This window comes from Apus apus, chromosome 3 (assembly GCF_020740795.1).
Source record: "Apus apus isolate bApuApu2 chromosome 3, bApuApu2.pri.cur, whole genome shotgun sequence".
Lineage (NCBI taxonomy): Eukaryota > Metazoa > Chordata > Aves > Apodiformes > Apodidae > Apus > Apus apus.
The window spans coordinates 5,956,476-5,979,853 of NC_067284.1; the positions used below are offsets into that span (position 1 = coordinate 5,956,476).

The 23,378-nt window shown below is 34.1% G+C and overlaps 1 protein-coding gene across 5 annotated transcripts in view; it reads right to left on the minus strand.

The window, feature by feature from the left end:
- The window catches only part of GRIK2 (glutamate ionotropic receptor kainate type subunit 2), a 358,302-nt gene that overhangs the window by 127,254 nt on the left and 207,670 nt on the right, over nucleotides 1-23,378 (minus strand). For all 5 annotated transcript variants that reach the window (XM_051614110.1, XM_051614111.1, XM_051614109.1 and 2 more), the window contains one exon: nucleotides 14,590-14,796. In XM_051614110.1, coding sequence (XP_051470070.1) covers nucleotides 14,590-14,796 — 207 coding nt within the window. The remainder of the gene's footprint in view (nucleotides 1-14,589; nucleotides 14,797-23,378) is intronic.

Genomic DNA, 23,378 nt, shown 5'->3' on the forward strand with positions numbered 1-23,378 from the left:
CAGAGGAAAAAGGCTGAAGCAACCAATCAGATTAGGTAAAACATAAACTTTATATGGAGAGTTGTCCTTGTAAAAGGTAGGCTGATATTTAAAACTCTCTTGTCCCTAAAAGTAAGGAAACTGATTTATCCGACTTCCTGTTTGCTCAAGTCACATAACAGCATTTAGAGAATACTGAAGTGCTGTTACAGGGGTAGATGCAAAGAAAAGTACTGTATCCTGCAGAAAACATGAACATCCATTATCATGTCTTTTTAAGATGTACATGTCAGAATATGTCTTCTTTTTGTTCACTGTGCTCTTTAGAAGCTAATACATTGGTGAAGGAGATGTGAATGCACTTGTACAAGTGAAGTGAAAGGGTCAGGAAGCAGTCTTGCTTCTTTTAGCATAAAACTACTGGTACAAAATGAAGAACATTTAGAAATGGGAAGTGCTACACCTGATAGGTTGCTACAGGGAATACGTTCAACAAAGTACAACTGCCCTTACTAGTTTGCAGAAATCACTATGAAACTGGAAGGTAACTGAATTAAAATTAAATTATACAGCATAATGTATTTTTTCAATTCATCTTTAATTTCAGTTATTCTGACAATATTTCATAGGAGATTAACAAATTGTCTCTATTTTTTATTCAAAACAATGGAAAGCATAGTGAGAAGAAATTTAAAGCATTTACTTTTTCATCTCTGTCAACAGCTCCTAAAATACTACTGTGCATGTGTCTGTTGGTACACATGAGTGCATGTATGTGTGCAGGTGTGAAAGAGAGAACTTCAGAGTGAGAATTTATACAGTACAAGACTTGGCAAGCCATAAACAAAGAATTCCTTTTAAACTGTATGTAAATTTAGGTATGCAATTACAGAAACCGTATTTGTACTGTGAAATATTGTTAACTCAATGACACGACTGCAAATAACACCATTTTCAGAATCACTGTTCTAATCAAGATCCAGAAATTTTATTCCCAATAAAATCATATACATTCATCATTTTATGTATTTTATTTTGCTCAGTTGCTATTGTGGGTATTGTGCAACACTCAAAATCCCACACAATGTTACAGCATTTCAGTGTTCCCTTTTTTGTGGTTTTCTCACCTTCCACAATGTTCTACTATAGTTTATTGCTATTATGAACATTTATCATTATATTTACTCTACTAAAGTACTTCTATGTTACAATGCAAAACTATTGGCATTGTTCCTTTAATTTGGTAAGGGTGTACTAGTTAAAAACATGACGTTTCATTTCCGTTGTTATTCAGAATTTATAGGCATTAATCAGACTAGCAAGGCTTATTCCACAGAAGTTGAGTTTTTATGGATTGCACATTATTGATGATAATCCGGCTGATGCAGAAATAAAACAGTAAAGCAAGAAACAAAAACTAATTTTATTTAAATGCTACAGGTAAACATGTAAAATTTGAGAAACATAACAACTTGAGCTATTAGTCTGAGAGATAACTGCCAGTCCTTACCCTGAGTCTGAAGCCAACTCACTAGAAACTAGAAGATGAAACTGCCCAAAATCAGAGAAAACAGATCTTTTGGAAGGCTACTGACAGTTGCAAATTTTGGTCTTAAAACACTAGCAGAGCCTTAATGAATAAAAAATTTCTTTTAATAAATCCTACAGGAAATCCAAACCTCTGTCATTAGATTAAAACAAGATGGTATGTTGTAACCATCTCACAGAATCACTGAATTGCCATGATTGGAAAGGACCTCTGATATCAGTAAGTCTAACCATCAACACACACACACAAAGCAGACATAAAACCAAGCACAAACGCAACCCCCACCAAAAAGCACCTACAAAAAACCCCTGCAACCTCAGCCTCTAGAGCATGTGCTGAAGTACCAAATCCACATGGCTTTTGAATACCACCAGGGATCGTGACTCAACCACCTCTCTAGGCAGACTGCTCCAGTGCCTGACCAGTCATACACTATAAAATTTGTTCCTAATATCCAATCTAAACCTTCCCTGTTGCAACTCCCAACCATTTCTTTGTGTCTTATTGTTAACAACCTGGGAGAAGAGGCCAACACCTACCTCAGAACAACCTCCTTTCACGTAGCTGTAGAGGGTGATAAGGTCTCCCCTCAGCCTCCTTCTCTTCAGATGAAATAACCCCAGTTCCCACAGCCACTCCTCATGTGAGTTTTTCTCTAGACCCTTTATCAGCTTGGTAGCTCTCCTCTGGGCACACTCCAGCACCTCAATGCCCTTCCTGTAGTGAGGGGCCCAGAACTGAACACACTACTCAAGGTGCAGCCTCACCAGTACAGGGGCACGATCACCTCCCTACTTCTGCTGGTCACACTACTCCTGATGCAGGCCAGGATGCCACTGACCTTCTTGGCCACCTGGGCACACTGCTGGCTCATGTTCAGCTGGCTCTCTACCAGTACCCCCAGGTTCTTTTCTGCTGGGCAGCTTTTCAGCCACTCTTCCCCAAGCATGTGGCACTCACTTTTCTGCATCCATCTTGCCAGTTTTTCAAGGTGAGGTTCTCTAGGAAGCTTTATCAAATTTATCGAACTCTACAGGACACTTTTCAAAATCAGCTGAACCTCTGACAGTTTTTCCAACCTTGCTTTCTTGAAGTGCATCAGATATTTTGAACAATACTTTTAACAGTACATTCTCAGTACTACTTGATCTTCTGTCTTCCCCCTTCAAATTAAAGGGTAATTGTATTTTCTCCCTTCATACCAGTATATGCACTCTCAGTATGGTCTACTTTCTATATTACTGCAGAACTCTGTAAGCAGGGATTACCAAACCTTCCCTTCTTTTTGTGCCACATGAGGATTGCACATATTCTCTACACAGCACGTAAAGGTTCCCCTGTCTTGCTGCCGTGAGCAGTTGCAAGATGTTCACCCACCTATAAACAACAAAGTATACACAACTTATTTCTGCTACTGAAGCCCCTGAGTCATGCTAAAATCCTCCTCCTTCACTTGTTCATTTACATTTTACTTCCAGGTAACTTGTTGATTGACTACATAAAATAAAATTTAAAACAAAAAGGAGGGACATTTGGTTTTTTTGCAGTTGCATAGTGCTGAAATTTGGTACATAAGCTCTAAGTAGACAAGTTTTAAAATTATACTGAATTTAATCTATGCATGTAGCTACAAATAACTTCAGTAAGAAATCTGCACATAAATGTTGATTACTGTGTGGGCCACAGAATATATAGTTAGTTGGTATTTGCAGATGTTGATATTTTGTATGTGAAAATTAACACTATAAAACATAACCTAGAGAAACTGCCATATTCATTTTTGGGAAAATTGAACTTTGAAAGCATTTAATAACTTCAGATAATAATGTTAGGGAAAGGAAAAATAAACACTGATTAAATTTTCTTTTGATGATCTTTTTCTGAAGAAAAAATTGTCTCACCTATTTTATCCAAAGGAATGAAAAGTTTAAATACAATCTAAACATAGCAACCACAAAATGGCCAATAGTTATTTTTAATTAGACTCCACAATTACAGAATATTCTGCCATAATAATGGAGATATTTTGCCTATGGAAATAGAGTCAGTATATAAATTTCTTCAGTCACATCAATTTTTTTTTTTTAAATTTTTAACCTGAGTACTGAAATTGAGTTACATTCCCTTTGGAGAAAATGCATCCCTAAGCTAAACAGAGGAAGGCTAATGCCCAGCTTCAACTCTTTAAACCCACCTAACAGGCTTCTGCTGCACAGTGAGCTTGTGCATTATTCCTGTTCACAGAAGTGAATCTCTATGTCACTGATTTGAAAAACTAAGCTCTGTAGTTTGCCTTTAGCTTGTGATCTATCCTAGACTGGCTACTTCATGCTGCTACATTATGGAAAATTTTACACCCTGTGAAAAGTTTTTGGTCATGACACAAGATCTTAATTTCTTTTTGAAACCAATAAGATTTTATTAGGGCTTTACTGCTATTTTTATTTTAACTAGTCACTTAAATCACTTTGATATAAACTAATCTTCATGGTTTTCTCCTACCTTTAATGGGATCATAGGACAGTTCAGATGGGAAGAGACATCAGGAGGTCCCTAGTCTAATCTCCTGTTCAACGCAGGGTCATCTACATGATGAGACAAGATTGCTTTAGGCTTTATCCAGTCAGTTTTGAAAACCTCCAAGGAGGGACACTACATAACCTCTCCAAATAACCTGTTCCATTGTCTTTCTGTCCACATAGTTTAAAGCTTTCTACAGATAAATAGTGGAGCAGGTTGCTTAGGGAGGTAACACAACTTCCATTCTTCAAGGTTTTCAATGTATGCCTATTGCCTTTTGTCTTCCTGCTAATAAGCAGCACCATGAAGAGCCCAGATGCATCTTCTTGATAACCTCCTCCCAGATCCTGGAAAGCTGCTACTAGAAGTTGTTAACTTTGCCAAATGTAACATACCATAAAGCCCAAAGCAAATCCAGACTAGATAGCAGAGTTTAGATGTCATGCCATCTTATTTCTGGGATCCTGATTAAAAGTCTTGAACAGCTGTGGTAACTACTAATTGCATCAATTACAAGCCCTCAGGTCTGTAGAGAAGGGTCCTGACCTAGAAACCACCACCATCATCTCCCTAGAATTCTATAAAAATAAAAATCAAAAACCAAACAAAAAAAGAAAACCCACAAAAGTTTCTGCAGATTTGCTCACTGCTACAGAAACACTTTGCTACATGAATTCAACTAGAGAAAAACAGTTGGAATCCTTCCTGTAATGGTTTTTAAATAGGAGGGAGTATATCTTTTGATCAGCCTAGCAGTGTCTAGAACTGACTTTTAGTATTGTTTTCTTTGCTCCTTTGTTAGTCTCTGAACATTTAGTTGAAGAAAAATATTAATATTAAAACCAATAGGAACTCTACTTAGCTAAATTGCATTATTTCCTGTTATTCAAGATTGGTAAACCTAGAAATTTGTGTAATCCTCTCTCATTTAGCTCTATTAGCATGGATTAGATTTAATAGCTAAATAGATATGATTACCCATTCAAAACGAAGTTTCTATCCATTGATCTATAGAACACAGTTTCACTGAAGTGTGTTGCACCAACTTTGTTTTAACCAACAGTTACATAAGTTGCATGTAAGAGGACTAGAGGCCACTAAACTACACTCAGCAGGAAGACAGATGACAATAAGTTACAACAATAAAAAAATCTCAGCCTTAATGCTTATCATTTCACTTCAGCAGAGTTTTTCATAAAGGACTCCTCTAATGACTCAAAAACCTAGAGTTTTATACCCAAAAAAAGGGTAAAATTACGTAGGTTTTATATACAAAACATTGTCTCTATATGTCATCCAATATCGTGAGTGAAAAAAAACCTAAAAAATCTAACTATCTGCACTGTTTCAGTTTCTACTGGCACTTGACAAGTACCATGCCCCACACGTCCACACAGAAACTTACATTAATTCTTTACAAGCACCTCTATGCAGTCATTGGTATTCAGACCTGTGTGTGTATATATTTTTGTTTCATACTGACATACGTTCTCAGGAAGAAAATTTACTCATCCTTGGAAGTTACCTCACGTCCCTGCTAATCAGGCCCTAAGAATTCAGAAATAGCAGAATAAAAATTGACTGTGCAAACCAATTTCAAGCCTTTGTGACAGAGTAACATGATTTTCTTTCCAATACTCATTTGGTGTATTTTGGACGTCAGTAAAGTTGCACTGGTAATTGTTATGTTTTTTTTCTTTTTTAACTCTGAATGTTTTGCATTTTATATTATTTTCTTAAATAACTAAATTATCTTTAATGCTGTAAGAATAACAGATTAGGATTAATACCTTTCAGTTTCCCTTTCAGTGGCATAATTCCCAGAGACACATGTCCCGCCAGCACATTCTCAAACTGTTTTACTAAAATGCTGTTTTGCTGAAAGTTGACATACTCTAGGATTCCACAGTCCTGCCTCTCTACCTTCCATAATGAGCAAAAAGCAAATTGCTTTTGAAGTTCTTTTTCTTAATATATAAGCTTTTATTTTCAGTAATTAATTTGGTTGTGTTAACTGTGCTTCATGAACACATTTCTAGTTTATTATAAAGGTCCCCTGCAAGCCTTTCAAAATCCTTCTGTTACCATTTCCAGACAAAGACAATCCAAGCAGTGTTTAAGTAGCAACTTTTCTTGCAAACATGTTCAGAGTCTGCCATGTTCAGAGTTATGAGTAGAATTTATGAATTCCTGATCTACCAAGAATGCAATTAAATCCTTAATCATTCCTTCTGGGAGGAATAAGGTTAAAATATGACCTGAATAGGCAGGGAAGATTGGGAAAAATGGTACAGACCAAGTTTCTCTGTACAGCTGAACTGATTTTGATACTTTGCAGTGATTGAAAACTGTGTGCTGAAGTACAAATATTGTAGAAACAGATGAAGAGATTAATGAACATCTATTAAAAAAAAAAAAAAATCCCACAAAAAAACCCACAACTGGTTGAAGACTTGACATAAAAACTGAATTGCAAAACACCTCTTTGTAGGAAAAGCATGTATTGGAACAGAGAAGTTGGTTCGACAATTTTCTCCAGGTAATTTAACTTCTATTAATGGGGGTCAATCTCAGTGACCAACCATTTTTGAACCAGAAGAGAAAGAATAAAATGTAGATACATGAATTTGCCTAATGAAAGGGATACGTCTCAATGGAAATTAACTCTGGTAATAGAGAATTCCAATTTTCACATACTTTTCACTTCAGCAGACATATACATGGAAACAATAATCCCTGTGTTGTTTGCCACCATCCCTCACTATCATTACAGCAACAAAAGTGAATGCAAATATCAGATAACTGTATGAGGATATGAAAAGTGTAATACTTTTATGAATACAGCACTAACCATGCGTCCAATCAGTTCCTGATAATTACTGTAAGCACAGATGATCCATCCTTGAGCTAAAAGAGTTCTCTTTTGGAGTCTTATTTGAAAAACTTCACGCCACTGTCTTGATGGGCCATGACTCACTTCACTGGTAATGCAGTGAAAATTAATTCCAATTATTCACTGTACAGTTTTTATCTGTCACTGAAATTTAATCATTTTATATAACCAAGTGCATTAGCCAGGCATGTCTAAATAGCCAATAATTACAAATGGGAATTATACTGGTTAGACATAAAACATGTTCTGCCTTAATGCTCATGTACTAATTCTTTCACTCAGCCTCTAAAGTATTTGGGCCCTAATTCCCATTTCATTTGGCCCAATGCTGACATTCTTTTGCCAGTAACTTCTCAAGGAACATTTGAAATTATTTCCCATCTTTTCCAGAAACTTACAAATCTGTGACTGGTCATACCCCCCCCAAAAAAAAAAAAAAGCAAAATGAAAATTAGAGGGAGGGGAAGTGGGCAAACAGCCTATCTGTGAATGTGAGCCAGCAGGAAAATTGTCAAGGCAAGGAATATAAATTGCAAACTAACAATTTTACCCAGCAAAACATGTTCTTTCTCATGAGGGATCTGGGCTACTGAAGTTACTTAGTGTAATTCCTGAATTTGAGTTTGATTTTTAATAAAGTCTTGAGTTATCTAGCAAAATATTAAAAGACAGAGTATGGATGTTCTCCAAAAAGTAAGTTCAGTTCTTTGGCAATTGGTAGGATTTGTTAAGACTGGTAGAATGAAACAGAGAATTCCCATTTTTCCATGGGAATATCAGATGTAGCCTTTGTCAGAGAGTGACTAAATAAACATGTAAATTTAGGGTCACCTTATAAATAAGTAAAGACCAATGTTCGGCTGTTGGTTTGAAGTAATAGTAAATTTGTAGCTGCTAATAACTCTGTAGTCATGTAGAACAGGATCTTTCTTTGATCTTTCATCTTAAAGCAAACAAACAAAAAAACAAACCCAAAAGGGTAGTAGATGCACAGTACAGCATATTTGAGTGAATTACAATGATAAATTCAGACATGCAAAAAAATAATTTGTAGACAGGTTCTGTAAGTCTGTGAATATATTCCTTTTGCTTCAAGTGAAAAACAGAACAACAAACAACAAAACAGACATGGTTAGTTGCTTGGCAGAGAGACACCTGCTGCTCCTCATACAGCTTGGGACAAATGACATTGGAAATAAAAGGTCAAAGCACTTGAATTTGTGGATTAGGGAATTAGCAATTAGACTAAAAGACACAAAAAGCACAAGTGATATTTTCTGGCATATTACAAATTATCATCATAAATTATCCTAGAGACTCCAGGACAGATTTCACCCAGAAATGAAGTGCTGCTTTAATGAGGAAAAGAAAGCATGAAAACAGTAATAACTGGAAGATTATATTAATATTTAAAACAGTAAATATACAAATGAAAAATACATCACAGGCACTTAACAGTTAAAAAATATGGATACTTTATGGTGACACATAACTGGAAGGATTTGGAATACCATTTTAAAATGTTAAATAATGTGAATTACTAGCTACCTTTAAAGAAAGGATTGTGCTGGAAAACTGGCAACGTAATCAATGTAACTAATAATGATTACTGAAAATTCAGAGGCTGATGGTTCAACGTAGAACCGTAACGTGTAATCTGCAATGTAAATAATTATATATGAAATGAAAATGCACTCAGAACAGGTGTCCTTTAAACAGATAAATCAGGGAAGAGAGAAATTATAAGCCAAGCACAAGACAGCTGAAAATACAAACAGATAAGGATAGGAAACCAGAAGTACAAACAGTAGTATGTAAACATATGCAGCAAGTACAGAAAAATAAATATTGTTTTATCTTTTACATAGGTAAAAATAAAATAAAATATTGAGATACTAGAAGTAATGTAAAAAAAAAAAAGTTCAGTAGAAATCAGTAGTCATTCAGCTTACCGGCTATGTTCACAAGAGTTGTTGGTTCCAGCTACAAATATACCATAACTGCAGATTTGTCAAAACACTGTGCAGTTAATGGAATATTTACCCTCAAAACAGCATCTCCCAAAAGGATCAGAGGTCACATTTATGTTATCATATAGTAAAAGTTGGGCACAATTATCATTTTCATCATGTGAGACCTTAGATTCAGTTGCAGCTGCTAGCCTAGATATAAGGATTGAAAAAAATATAACCAAGTCTCACAGTTTGCCCAAAATGTAGCCTAAATTTAGAACTTAGGGACTTAGACTCCTCTGTAGGTACTATACATTAGGTATTAAATGACAATTTAAGTTCCTTTTTTGTCATGTAAAACTGTTCAATGTATCCCATGTAAACTCAAACAAGGAAACAGGTAATTATAAAAAATATATGAAAGCTGGACAAGAAATTTTGTAATGAAATCTATAATACTAAAATACTTGGAAACTCAAAAATAAAGACAGATTTATGGATTTGGCAGATGAAAAACTTTCATAGATGGGTGAAATATTACAGCTTCTGCTGAGCTGACTATTTATCTTCCTCTTTATTATTTTTATTCCAACTAAAAGCCAGTAAGTAGTTTGTGAGTCCTCAGAAGCTAGTATATGTTATTATATCTTGTATACTGAGCTGAGAATTCCTCAATATATTCAGGACATAACATTAACATATTTCCCTGGAATATTATTTACTTGATCACTTACTTAAAAATTCGCAGTTTTCAACACAAGTTTTCTTTATCCTTATTTCTAGACCTCGAAACCACTCATCAGGAGTCCTGAACACTTTCACTTCAAAAATGTAGATGCAAAGTGTTCAGAACCAACATGAGGCAGCTTAAATGATCTATTTAGAGGTGTTTAAAAATTAGGAGCAGAAAAAAAATTAAATAAACCAAGCCTTGTTATGAAGGTGCTGTTAGCAAAATTACTGTTTTCTTTCTTAATGTATAAAGGTTCTCAGAGAGCTCTTTTTCACATTACAGCTTCTCATGGTAATCCTTATTTTTTTCCAGCTCCTAATACAAACATGATAGGTGACAGGAATAAAGAAAATAAGTAACTAGAAAATAGCATCATTTAATGAGAAAACAGCTATGTTTACTTGCATAAACAATGATTGGCACTTGGAAAAGTCTTAGTATACTTTATGGAGACAGGAATGTACTCACATTTAGTGACAGTAATTAAAACAAAATAAGACAAACAGTGAATATTGTATCAAGAGCAGTACAAATATAATTTTTTTAAGACAGATTGTAAACTCACGATTGCTTCCAGTAGAACCTAAGTGTGAGCTGATACCAAAAGGCAGACACCTGGGCTCTCATTTCAACCCCTTTTCTGAACTGGACTAGAGCTTGTGAAATTCTCTAAGGTAATTCTATGCCAGTAGTTCCATCAACTAAAGGGTGTCCCACAGGTCTTAGAACTACTAGCACTATGTGGGTGTCTTGAACATCTTTAGGAAGCTCAAGCAGCACCAGACAATTATGTGCGAGATACTGGCTTAATCTGTAGTAGTTTAAACTCCCATCACAGCCAGTGAAGATCTAACCAATACAGATGGAGTCTAAAAAGAAATGCATCCAACCAAGTTCTAGAAAAGTCGCTTATGCTCCTAAATGTGTCTACTGCATAAGAGATAAGAGATAGCTTGGACATCCAAACTGTCCTCAGCTGTGCTACTCTAGAATAGGTCAGATGTCTTTTGTCATCCTTATGCAGATGTGCTTGAGATCATGAAGCATCTAACTCGAATTACTCCATTGGACACAGCTTTTGAAGGTAAGTCAAATCTATATTTTGGCTCTGATGTGATTGTTTTCATTGGGTCGCTATGGGCTAAAACAGAAGCTTAAATAGCTAGTTCTCAACAGACAACTTTTATCAAATTTAGACATTTTAGTCCTCAGCTTAGTCTCTCGCAGTCTTCCCATTGGAGGTGCAAGATTCTATGTGTGAAATTATACTCAGATTAAGTTGATATTATGAGGCCTGGTGTAAGATGTCAAGTAAGTTCTAAAAATGTGTCTGAGAAAAGGAGTTTGTATCAAAATACTTCATCGTCTTTGAGAACATTTGCAATGATTAGTACCTTGTTTATTTAATAACCCTGAGAGTAAAGGGAGGTATTGTTGAAAACTACCTTTCACAGCTATTACATGTGAGCTCCCCTTGTTTCATAAAAGTACCATATTTTTTACCTACTCCAATGTTTTTCACTGATAAATTTTTTAATGAGTCAAAATTAATGAGACAGCCCTAATGTGCTTTCCAATTGCTCAGCTGCATAAGACTTAGCTTCCTTCAAGCTGAAAATACTGCTCTTATCATATACAAAGTTCCCATTTAATTCTCCCATATAATAAAATAATAGACCTGATCTAAAACTTAGACCTTTTTCTATATTTGAATCATAAAAGGTCTGTAAGTCTATTTGTAATGCATAAGCTTTGTGCTATAGAAGAATCATTAAAAAGAGCCAAGAACAGGAAAAAAAAAAAAGTTATTTGTTGTATAAACTTTGTTATATACAAGTTATATATCTTTATCTGCCAGCTACAGCTACAGCTACACACATCATATACAGTACTATGACAACTTTTGGAAACACAGAACAACCTGAACTCTCCAGAATTCACAATTCTGTCCAAACCCAATTGAAAATTCTATCTTTGAATAAAGTTCTTGAACCAAAGACAGCAAGTCAGTAAAAAGAACATTTCCTTATGAAGAATGCATCTAGTAAAGGATGGAGATACTTGAATTTTAGCTCTCTCTCCTCCAGGTGTCTAGAACTTCTGTCTTGAATTAAGCAGAGGGCAAAATACTGAATGAAAAACTGTTAAAAAGAAATCAGACTAAACTGGAGAAATTCAATTTAAAATGTTTTCACAGGAAAAATTCATATTTGCTGTCTTAGTGAATATTTCTCTTCCATTTGCAGCTACAGAGATAATTGTCTTTTCCTACAAGAATTCATTATCATTCAGTCGTCAAAGTGAAGGAATCAAAATGAAATCTTTCATTTTCTGTATTTATCTGTTTTTTTAGCAGGAAACTGGCCATTGTTTGGAAACCAATATCAGGATGATGGCATATGAGAACACTGAGGAAAACAGCCACAGAAAGACAAAATGAGAGTAAATTCTCATGGAAAAGAAGACTGAAAACACACAAAGCTTGATGAAAAGGTTGTAGTATCTGTTCACACTGTGGAATTTCAAGCCTGAGACTCACATGATAAGTTGAGCTCAGCTCAGACAGAACGATCTTCATTTTACACACACTTTTTTAGTCCCATAAATTATGTAAAGTTACTAAGGACATATTTATACAGATTATTAAAAAAAAATAAATCTTTTTGGTATTTTTTTATATTTATATAAACTGTGCATCTTTCTAACCACATAATACCTAGAAAATATCAAATTATTCTTGAATTTCAAATGCTACAGACTACTTTCATAAAGATATATACTATAGTATTCTTTCTGAAATTAAATGGTCAGCAGACAAAAGGTAACAAACAGATAAAAAACAAAATAAATTCTAAAAATGTTTTTTTCAAATAGATATAAGTACTATGGCAACTTTCAGAAGTCTGTCTTCATTTTGTGAACCATTTAATTTAATTAGAAACTCAGGCTGAAAAATGTAGACAGAATCATTTCACCTTTCTAAAAGAAAGAGTAATTGACTTTATTGCATTACTTTATAAAAAAAAAAAAACCCACAGCTTTTTGACACTTAAGAGATATTCTCTAAGGGAAAATGAAAAGACTGAAAAGCTAAGCTAACAAGCCAAGTGAAGTGGTAGCCTTATGAAAACATCAAATATGTTAACTGTCTCTCTGGAATTCTCTAAATTCTGATGTTCTGAGGTCTGAAGTGTTGCTTGCTAAGAAAATAGACTGATAATATGCATGAAGATAGAGGGTACAAATGCATAAAAAAATGTATTCAAATAATTACAGAAGAATAGATAAACCAGAGAAAAACTTAAAGGAAAATCGTAACAATTGATATATTGAGAGAGACTAGTAAAAGTTATGATCCAGCTTAAGAAGTTAGAGGACATCTTCCATGATTCACTAACTCCTAAGTAAACACCATTTCCAAATCCAAAATATTTTTTTAATCTAAGCTTAGTTATGTGTTATCTATGGGGAAAAAGCAACAGATGTTCCTTTTTGTGTTATCAAGAGGAAAGGACTGGAAAAGCTCCTGTTCCACATACTTCACTGCTGCAACTTCTTCAAATGCATTTTGATTTCAAGATTAAATTAATGAAAAGCTTTGGAGAGCTTACTAGTGATTGTTCAAGAAGGCTTTAGGGCTGAATAATGAAAACATATCAAAATGTGGGTTTTCTTGGCTGCTGAAGAATTTTATAAGAAATACTTCCACAATTTCCACCTCAGTTCCAGATGATGATAATACCTAACAACCATCAAATCTAACAGCTATGCATGACTATATATTTATAGATATGTGAAAATATGCATGTCTACAGATGGACAAAGAGTCTATCTAAATATCTGCCTGTTTTCTGTATAATTGTACAAGCTGTAATAATACATACACATAATTAAAGAAAATATAATACTCCCATACATTCTTAAAAGTGTGAAGACAAATATAATCAACATCTGTTGCAACAGCAACACTACACTATTTAAAAGCACAAAGATAACAACCCTTCTAGTAAATATGAATATTTTGATTAGCACATACTCTACCCATCTGCTCAAATCTTAAAGCAAATTGTAGCAAGATAGTGAATATTTTTCTTCAAGCTATTCAAGTAGTTTCTGCCATCATTAGAAAGTTTCACTGGAATTAGATTTAGTTTCCCCTTCTTCCTATTTTAGATGACAGTGACATGCAAATATGTTTTATCTCATTCTTTCATCAAATGTCTCTGTCAAGCAATTTGCTCAAATAAATGCAAAAAGGGTCAATGACATAATTTTCAAAATTACTAAGAGACTGAACTCAACTGGCATAACCAACTGGGAAAGCATGTTTTGAAGGACACTAAGTAATGCCTGTTTTACCCATTTACAAGTAATTGTGATCATAATGGTACCTGTTTTGACACACAGTTCAGTATTTTGCTGCTTCAGTATATGTTAATACTTTTGTCTTACTGCTTGCACTTTAATGTGAATGTTACAAGGAAGATGTTCCTCTTCTTTCTGTATATCAAATAATGTATGTATTTATCTATAATAATAATAATAATATATATTCACTGAATTTTCTCTAAGACTGTCTCTGATCCACTAGCACAAGAGGAGCCCTAATTTCTATTAATGAAGAGGTAAGCTTTATTTATCAAAAAACCCTATATAATTGTGCTCAGAGATAAATTTGAAACACTATCTATTCCCTATTTTCACTTAGACATATACCACAGGAGAGCTAAACCAGTTTGGCAGAAACAAACAGTGCCTAGTGGCAAAATAAAAATGTAGAATAGTCTTCATTTAACAAAAAAATTCTACATTCTAGAAAGTATTGATGTGAATCCACTTGCATCACTTCTTTAAACATTTGTGTTTTCCAAAACAGTACTATTCAAACAGCAGTATCATGACGTTTATATAAATAGAATTGAAATTTAAATTGATGGTAGAAATAATTAAAAAATAAACTTACATGATCAATTAGTTCACGAACCATTCCATTCCACTGTCCACTGGCATCTTCCTGGGCTCCATATTTTCCATCCTCCACCAGCCTAATTTCATAGGAAAATCCAAGGATAGTAGACAGTTCCCTGAGGAGGTCAATGCAATAACCTTCAAATCGATCATTTCCGTACAAGGGTTTATCAGACTTCTTGAACATAACATATGGCTCCTCCTGTAAAAATTAAGAAGACAGAATGGATAATGAATCCTCCACACCTTTCTTTTCTTTCTAAGTTAAAGTAGTGATATTACTACCCCTACAAAGAACTAAAATAAAAAGTAGAATCCTTTCAGCTTTTAGATTTGTCCTTCTAAAGTCTTTATCTTCAAACTGAAGTTAATTAGAAGACATTCTTTCTCATTTTTATTTGAGAAAAAAAAATAATAAAAAATTACACTGTAAATATCTTCAGGGAATTCATATAAAAGCTACATTTAAATGTGCTCCCCATCAAGGCATATTATTCATTAACATCAAGTGTACTGTTTGGATGGACATTTAAAGTCCCTTAAAATGAAGCAAAAAGTGAATTGGCAAATAAAAAAAAGAAATCAGTCCTTAATCATCAAGCATATGCTTTAAGCATCAGGTTTTAAACATCTATTTGCACAAGTTTTTGAACCGTTTTCTCAATGGTTTCTTAGGTAAAGTATAGAAAATCCACAGAAGGAGGAAAAAGTCAGTGAAATCACCACTGTTCTGCAATTCGAGACAAAGGCTCCAATTACAAGACTCCACCAAAACAAGAAAAAAATTAACTTAAAATATAATTTCTGTTATATATTTTCATGGAAACTGAATTTATTTTATTTAAAAATTGATCTTCTTATATTTAATTTAAACTACAATGTGACTTTTTTTTTTTTTTTTTTGCATAAGGTGATGTGCAAACAGAATGTGAACAAAAAATTTCTACCACAATATAGCAGCAATATTAAAGTTGTATTTGGTCGGTTAAATACACAACTCGGTCTTTCCTCCTGTTTTGGACAAGCTATTTTCATTTTTTTATAACCATAAGAAAACCAAGCACCAAGTAAGGTAAGACAAATGGAAGTAGATGAAATTAATGCACCAAATACAAGTCTCAGTGAATAATCAGATAAACTTTCCAGCTTAAATTCTTACAGGTCTAAACCTCCACATCAGCACTCAGCAGGGTTAAAGGCACTTCATCCTACAGGCATCTGACAGCTTTAATAAGGATTTGTCAGAAATCCTGCTGTAAACATCTATCTTGACGTGTCCCATGACTTAAACATTATATCTGCATAAAACTGGAACTGCAGCATATAAGAATTTGCCCAAGATGCAAAGGAGAAAGCAAGGAGATCTCTTGTTCTTAAAAGAAGTGTGTTAATAGAATATGTATTTCCTATGTTGTCTCTTACACTTATTTTTCTAAATAAACCAAACCACTTAACCAAGTCTCTGCTGAGAGTCTATAATTATATACTTATTTTGAAATTAATAAGCTTATGGACATATTTTTTTAAAGTGCACCACTGATTTTCCTACAATTAACAAGGAGTATAACTTGAAATAAATTGTCCAGAGAAATAGGTGGGACGTTTTTACAGAAACTTTTTGAACACTAGAAAGGCAAATGACTCCAAGAGTACTGTGATATAGTATTGACAAGAATAAAGACTTGACTGAAAACATGAGATCTGAAAGCAATTTAAATGACAAGGCTCATTGAATAATGCTTGAGAAGCAGAGACGGTGACAGAACAATAAGCTATGTATGAAAACAGTGATTAATAAACTCAGACAATTGCTATTAAATACCTCACAGAAAACTACTGTAAGGAAAATAGTTTTTCAAGTGAAATGACTATTCCTTACAGAAAGCACACGAGTGGCCAAGCAGAAGCCGTGCTAAGGCAAAGCACTGCAAGTGTAGAAACAGAAGCAGCAAGACTAAAACATGAATTCTTCAATGAACTGAAACTCAAAAAGGCAGAACAGAGAAAGTGAAACATAATCCAGAATGTGAATGACAGACAGAAAAGCAAACAAAGAAACAAATGAAAAGCTTATGCACTGGCAAAAGCAAAAATGCCAAAGCAAAAAATACAGTACAATTAGCAATTGATATTAAAGACAAAAAGCAACATTCTAGAAGCAAGGATAAAAGGAAATTCACTGAACTAGTTAATCTGTTGCCGAACAGGAAAAGAAAACCATGAAATGACATTACAAAGACAATCAAAGAGTCTGATCATTTTTCTGTGCCTGTCTTCTCTGAAGAGGCTTATGCGGATCAGATAATACATGAAATTAACACAGGGAACACATCAACAAGTGTTTAGAGTAAAGTAGGGCTCACTTCAGTGAGTCCTTGGACTTTAAGTATTTTCAGGACATACAGATCTGATGAATTTGCAGAAGACCTGGTTTTAGGAATTTCAGAACCATTAGGAATTACCTTTAATAATTCACAGAGGCTGCAAGGAGACAGTGAAAGTTTTATCTTTAAACTATTCCAAATTGAAGAAGGAAGGAAGGAAGGAAGGAAGGAAGGAAGGAAGGAAGGAAGGAAGGAAGGAAGGAAGGAAGGAAGGAAGGAAGGAAGGAAGGAAGGAAGGAAGGAAGGAAGGAAGGAAGGAAGGAAGGAAGGAAGGAAGGAAGGAAGGAAGGAAGGAAGGAAGGAAGGAAGGAAGGAAGGAAGGAAGGAAGGAAGGAAGGAAGGAAGGAAGGAAGGAAGGAAGGAAGGAAGGAAGGAAGGAAGGAAGGAAGGAAGGAAGGAAGGAAGGAAGGAAGGAAGGAAGGAAGGAAGGAAGGAAGGAAGGAAGGAAGGAAGGAAGGAAGAAAGAAAGGAAGGAAGGAAGAAAGAAAGAAAGAAAGAAAGAAAGAAAGAAAGAAAGAAAGAAAGAAAGAAAGAAAGAAAGAAAGAAAGAAAGAAAGAAAGAAAGAAAGAAAGAAAGAAAGAAAGAAAGAAAGAAAGAAAGAAAGAAAGAAAGAAAGAAAGAAAGAAAGAAAGAAAGAAAGAAAGAAAGAAAGAAAGAAAGAAAGAAAGAAAGAAGGAAAGCTCACCAATTGGAGAAAAGAGACTGGTTAATGAAATTTTCAGAAAACCAGTATTTTTATGCAAAGCAAATTATAAAACTTTTCATTTGTAGGACCATAAAGCTATGAGAATATGGAGAAGGGAAAGTGCTAAAGAAAGTCATCACATCATGTTATATGCAAAGTCATCCTGTTCTTAGAAGTATGAAGAAATTTTGACTACTCAGAACACTTAATTGAAAGAGATTCGTTATCAATCTGGAAAGTTATAATAAGTTACATCCCTTTATCACAGAAAATATGCTAATTAGATGTGCATTCACTCTACAATGGGACAGGATTTGAATTCAACATGGCAAGTTAAAGAAAATAAAGAATTAATTTCAAAATGGCATTCAAAAGGAGTTAATGATTATTGCAGCTTTACAGATTTGTTTTGGTGTTTAAAATGAACAACTAGTGTTTGAATGAAACCCCATTTATTCTATATAACTGTGGGCACTGAACAAAGATATTCACAGATTTTTTTAATAATTTATTGTCTTGAGGTTCAAGTTTTATTTTCATATTTGGACCCCAAAAAAATTAATTATTTATATGGATGTTATATTTCAACTACAAAGGTATTTCTAGAAGTGACAATAAATTCTATATTTCAAAGTATTTGAATTTTAAATGTTATGGATAATTATGAGACATACAATTAGTCATTAATACTTTCAACATGAACATGCATGTTTTTTAAAGAACATGAAAGTTCCTTATGATTATCAGTATTGAAAAAAAAAAAAACCAACCCAAAACTTCCTGATGATGGAAAAAGGAAAACCCTGTTCGAAATTTGCCTCTGCTAGAGGAGACAATGTTAATTATTAGCTTCTGTTCACCAGAAATACTGGAGTTAAAAGGCTGCCATATCTAATTGACATTTATGTAAAATGTAAGGAACAGACAGTTGACAATCAAAATTCAAGTGGAACAAGTGAAGCAATACACTAGTTACAATTGAAAAAAACAATGTAGAGATGCACACTGTGCATCTCACTGGTCATTTGAGTCAGGATATTCTAATAGAAAAAACTAAGGCCAGACACAAGAAATCACTCCTTCCTCCACTGTACTATCTATAACAGAAATCAATTCTTAATATCCTTATCTGATATATTTTAAGATCTTTCCTGGAAGATTCCTTAGTATGACTTTTTGGGTCATGAAACTTATAGTAAAAATTATTCTTTGATAACTTGTGGCCTGAAGAACTCAAGCCACAGTTACTCTTTACTTCAGTTTCACTCCTCATTTTGTCAGGCCCATAAAAACAAACAAACAAAAAATTTCTTTATTTCTCCATAATGTACTCGTAACTTTATATTAATCATGACTTTATATTAATTTAGCTGCATCCCAGGAAGTTTGCATTCCAGTAAAGCGGAAAATATGAGTGGATGCATATTTCAAGCAAAGCTATTTGACTCAATAAGCCACAGAACATGAAAATATTAAACCACTGCAACACTGTAGATTGTAATAACCTGCTTTTCAGCTGAACTGAATCATACTGTCTTCATGATACATGAGGAATATCAAATAAGTTATTAGGTCTTATTATAATGGGGAGCAAAACATCAATTTATGATGTAACTTCAGTTTTCAAATATTGCAGGGAGGGAATTAAAAAAAACACAAATGAGAAGTATTTTTCTATTTTTTGAGCACCATAAACTATAAAGCCAGTTAATTAACCTTTCTCAGTGGAAAATTTCCTGAAACATATTAAAGTAGTTTGCTTTCTATTTCTGCCACATCTTCAAGAAATCAATCAGTTTACAGTCTTCACTGGTGGCTGGAGACAGATGAGTAGAATTGAGGCAGGAGTGGAATGAAGTTCAAGAAAGGGAGGATGCAGACTCTGGGTGTCAAAAAAGGTATGAGAAGTCTGGGAGAGGCATATAGGCACACACCAATCATGACAGGAAAGTACATAAAAAGGGGATAAGAAAAGTACTTAAACTGGAAAGTAAATAATTGGATATTCCTTTAGTTGCTAAAGAAAAAAATGTCATATCTGAGTAAAGGAAAAACAGAAAAACATCAAGTTTACCATTTTTCTGCTTGACAAAACCAGATTCAACTGTTCCATGGCAGTACAAACATTCAAACTGATTCGTGAGAGGGAAAGAGTTACTTAGGACTATAATATCAGCAGGAACTAAATATTACTGAATTATTAATATCTCACAATTTACATATTCCTTGAGTCATTCCAGGATAATACAACAGTAATTATGAGAAAATGCCTACACCAGGTATCCTTCCTCAAAGTATACCAGAAAAAAAATAAATTGAAAAGATGACAAATTTGCAATGCTGTGCACAAGAGACAAGTGAGCCATCTTTATAAAGACAGAAGTTTAAGTAATTATTTTTTATATACTAATTTAAAATTTAGCCATTAAAACTTCATGCTTTAATTATTGTTTGAGTCTTAAAGAAAGGGAGAGAAATTATGCGGAAAGAAAAATTATATACCTAACAAAAAATATAAAACTTTGGACTTGATTGTTTGATTTTATATCTTCATTTTGGAAACAAGACAACATATCTATGGCATCAGATTTCTACCTATTTGAAAAAGCAGCATTTACAGATAAAATACAGTATGGGAATATAATTTTAGGAGCAGAATAAAAGATTTTGAAAATCTGTTACAATTATTATTCCTTCTGCTAAAATATTTAAAGATATTGGGGGGGGCAAGTATAGTAAAAAAAAAAAACAACGTAGTTGCACATTTTAAAAGTGAAATAACAAAACACTACAAAGAGATTATCACAAAACTTTCACACATTTCTCCAAAAGATTCAACCTGACAACTGTGAGCTTTTCAGAGCTTCGATGTAATCAGATGCAGAAAAGCATATAAAAGCTATAAGGGAAAGGAAACAAGCATCCATTTCAGCAGAACAGAAAAATGAACATGTATGATAAGATGTACAGGCCAGTCTGCAATTCAGCATAAATAAGCAAACACAATGCCCATATATTTGTAAGCATTAACATTGAATTGCAAAGTAATGGTAGAAAAATGTACAAGAACAAAAATTTTTAGATACTTGCACCTAAAATCTAAAGGAAAAAACAAAACAAAACACAAAAACACACCAGAATTCTGATATGTGGCATAACAAAGTCAATTTAGGGGAACCAAATTATAGCAACCATTACTAACATTGGTTTTCTTAGGTGTATATTATTCAGAATGTAGAATTCTAATTGTAGAAGAAATTCCGAAGTCCCAACACAAATGGCACTAAAATAAAATAAAGCAATAGTGTAAAAAATATTGAAGTGTTCAAATCCATGGTTATAAATGATATGTTGGAGGGTGTTGAGGGTGGTATTGGTACTAGTATTTGTGTTAGTATTATTTACCTCCTAAAATGTCCCCTATTTACCACTGCTCCACCCGATAAATTCAGCTGGTAGTTTGGGCTGCTATGGAATCAGAACTTGGAAACCAGACATGCATCTGCACTAAAACTACATACACATAGACTTCTGAGAAGTGATGAAGTCCAATAAACCCTGAAGTCTTTTCATAGTAGAACTACTAAATTTGTCATAATTGTCATAAACCAAGAAATAATCATTCAGATGGCCAACTACAACATTTATTACTCAGAATTCAAGACAAAAAGGGTCACACGGATTCATTCTTAATTGCAGTAGATTAATTCATGAATTGTAGTTTATTTATTATTATTTTGCTTTTTAATATATGTTCATCTTCAGGAGACACAACCAGCACTGTAAAAGCAGGTATAGTCACAGTTGTAACGATCTTAATGATGGCAATACAAAGGAGGAAAAAGATATCTTTCAGAATCTCAGAAGATAAAATTAAAAATAAAAGAAAGGCTGATATCTTTAAAAGAAAAGTGTTAGAGCAAATTACAGAGAAAACTGAACAAGATTTCACAGCTGGCAGAATACTATTGTAGCGAATTTTAAAAGTGAAAAATCAGCTTAGAAAAATCATGTGAACAGCTTAAATGAGAGATTTGCCTATTTTTAAAGCAGCACTTTCCAGATTAATAAAAGGAGGGAAAAGGAAGGTGTGAAAAAGCAGAAGTATTTTATCTTGTTCCCTTGCATTTCTACAAAAGGAATATTCAGTAATATTCTTTCTGTCCAAAAGAAATGTATTTATTAAGCACAAAAAGTTTGAGCTATAGAAGTAAGCTAGGACATGTGCTATCTGCTTCAGAACAATTTTCCAGTCTTTTCATTATTTTATAATGTCTTATTAGCTGAAAAGAGTTACCAAAGCTTTCACTGAACATCTGGAATACTGCATCCAGTTCTGGGGTCCCCAGTTCAAGAGAGACAGGGAACTAGTACAGAGAGTTCAGCAGAGGGAAACAAAGGTATTTTGGGGATTAGAACATCTCTCTGGTGAGGAAGGGCTTAGAGAGATGGGTCTCTTTAGCCTGGAGAAGAGAAGGCTGAGGGGAGAACTTATTAATGCCTACAAGTATCTAAAGGGTGGGTGCAAGGAGGATGGAGCCAGACTCTGCTCAGCAGTGCCCACGGATAGGACGAGGGGCAACGGGCACAAGCTGGAACATGGGAAGTGCCACTGAAAGATGGGGAGAAACTTCTTGGCTGTGAGGGTGACAGAGCCCTGGGACAGGCTGCCCAAGGAGGTTGTGGAGTCCCCCTCTCTGGAGATTTCAAGACCTGCCTGGATGCAGTTCTTTGGAATGTGCTCTAGGCAATCCTGTTTTAGCAGGGGAGTTGGACTGGATGATCTTGAGATGTCCTTTCTTACTCTGACAATTCCATGATTCTGTGAATAATAACTGAAGAATAAAAGGCAATTGCAACTGAGCAACTCCTAACACCTGCTTAAAGTCCTCATATTTCTTTTATTTCTTATTTTATTTGGATACTTGTAGACTGCAGATGCCCCTAAAACACCATTAGCCAAGCTAATCCATAAGAGAAAGGGTATCCTTGATTACAGAAGGCAGCTGCTATCATACATCTTGGGAGTCTACTTCTGTGCATTTTACCAGTCCAAAATCAGTGATTACTGATAGTGCTGTTTACATTTGTACAGCTTACCTTCCCTGACATCAGTATTTCAAAAAAATTGTGCAAATATCACTATATATGTCACAATATGACCCATGAAGAATATGAACTCAAACCTCATCAACAGATAGATGATAAAATGTAAATAAACTTGAAACGTCATAAATTATTGTTTCTCGTGCAACATTGCAGGAATGGATCCTTGTCCCAGTATTGTTATCACTGATCTGGAATCAAGTATCCAGTGATTGCTGGCTGAAATGATATGGCTTATGTTAAATAAAAAAGCTAAAAGAACACTGACATTTGTATCAATGTACCTGTGAAAATTCATTTTAATTTGAAATGTCAAAATATACGTTTGTAGGTAAAACCTTCTTTTTAAATAATAAAACTGTTGGAAAGTGAATTTTTTTAACACATCTGCTAATTTATGACCATGGTGGCAACAAACCCAAAAGACACACTTCTGGAAAGTTTTCATTTGTGCTGAAATTAAAAGTACTATTTCGAGAGTATACTGAGGAAAATAATGAACATTTATTTTTACATAACTAAACATATGTAATTATGAGTTAAAAATAACTCAGTCACCACTGACAATTTATCAACAATAGTAATGAAAAAGAAGATATTTGAAACGT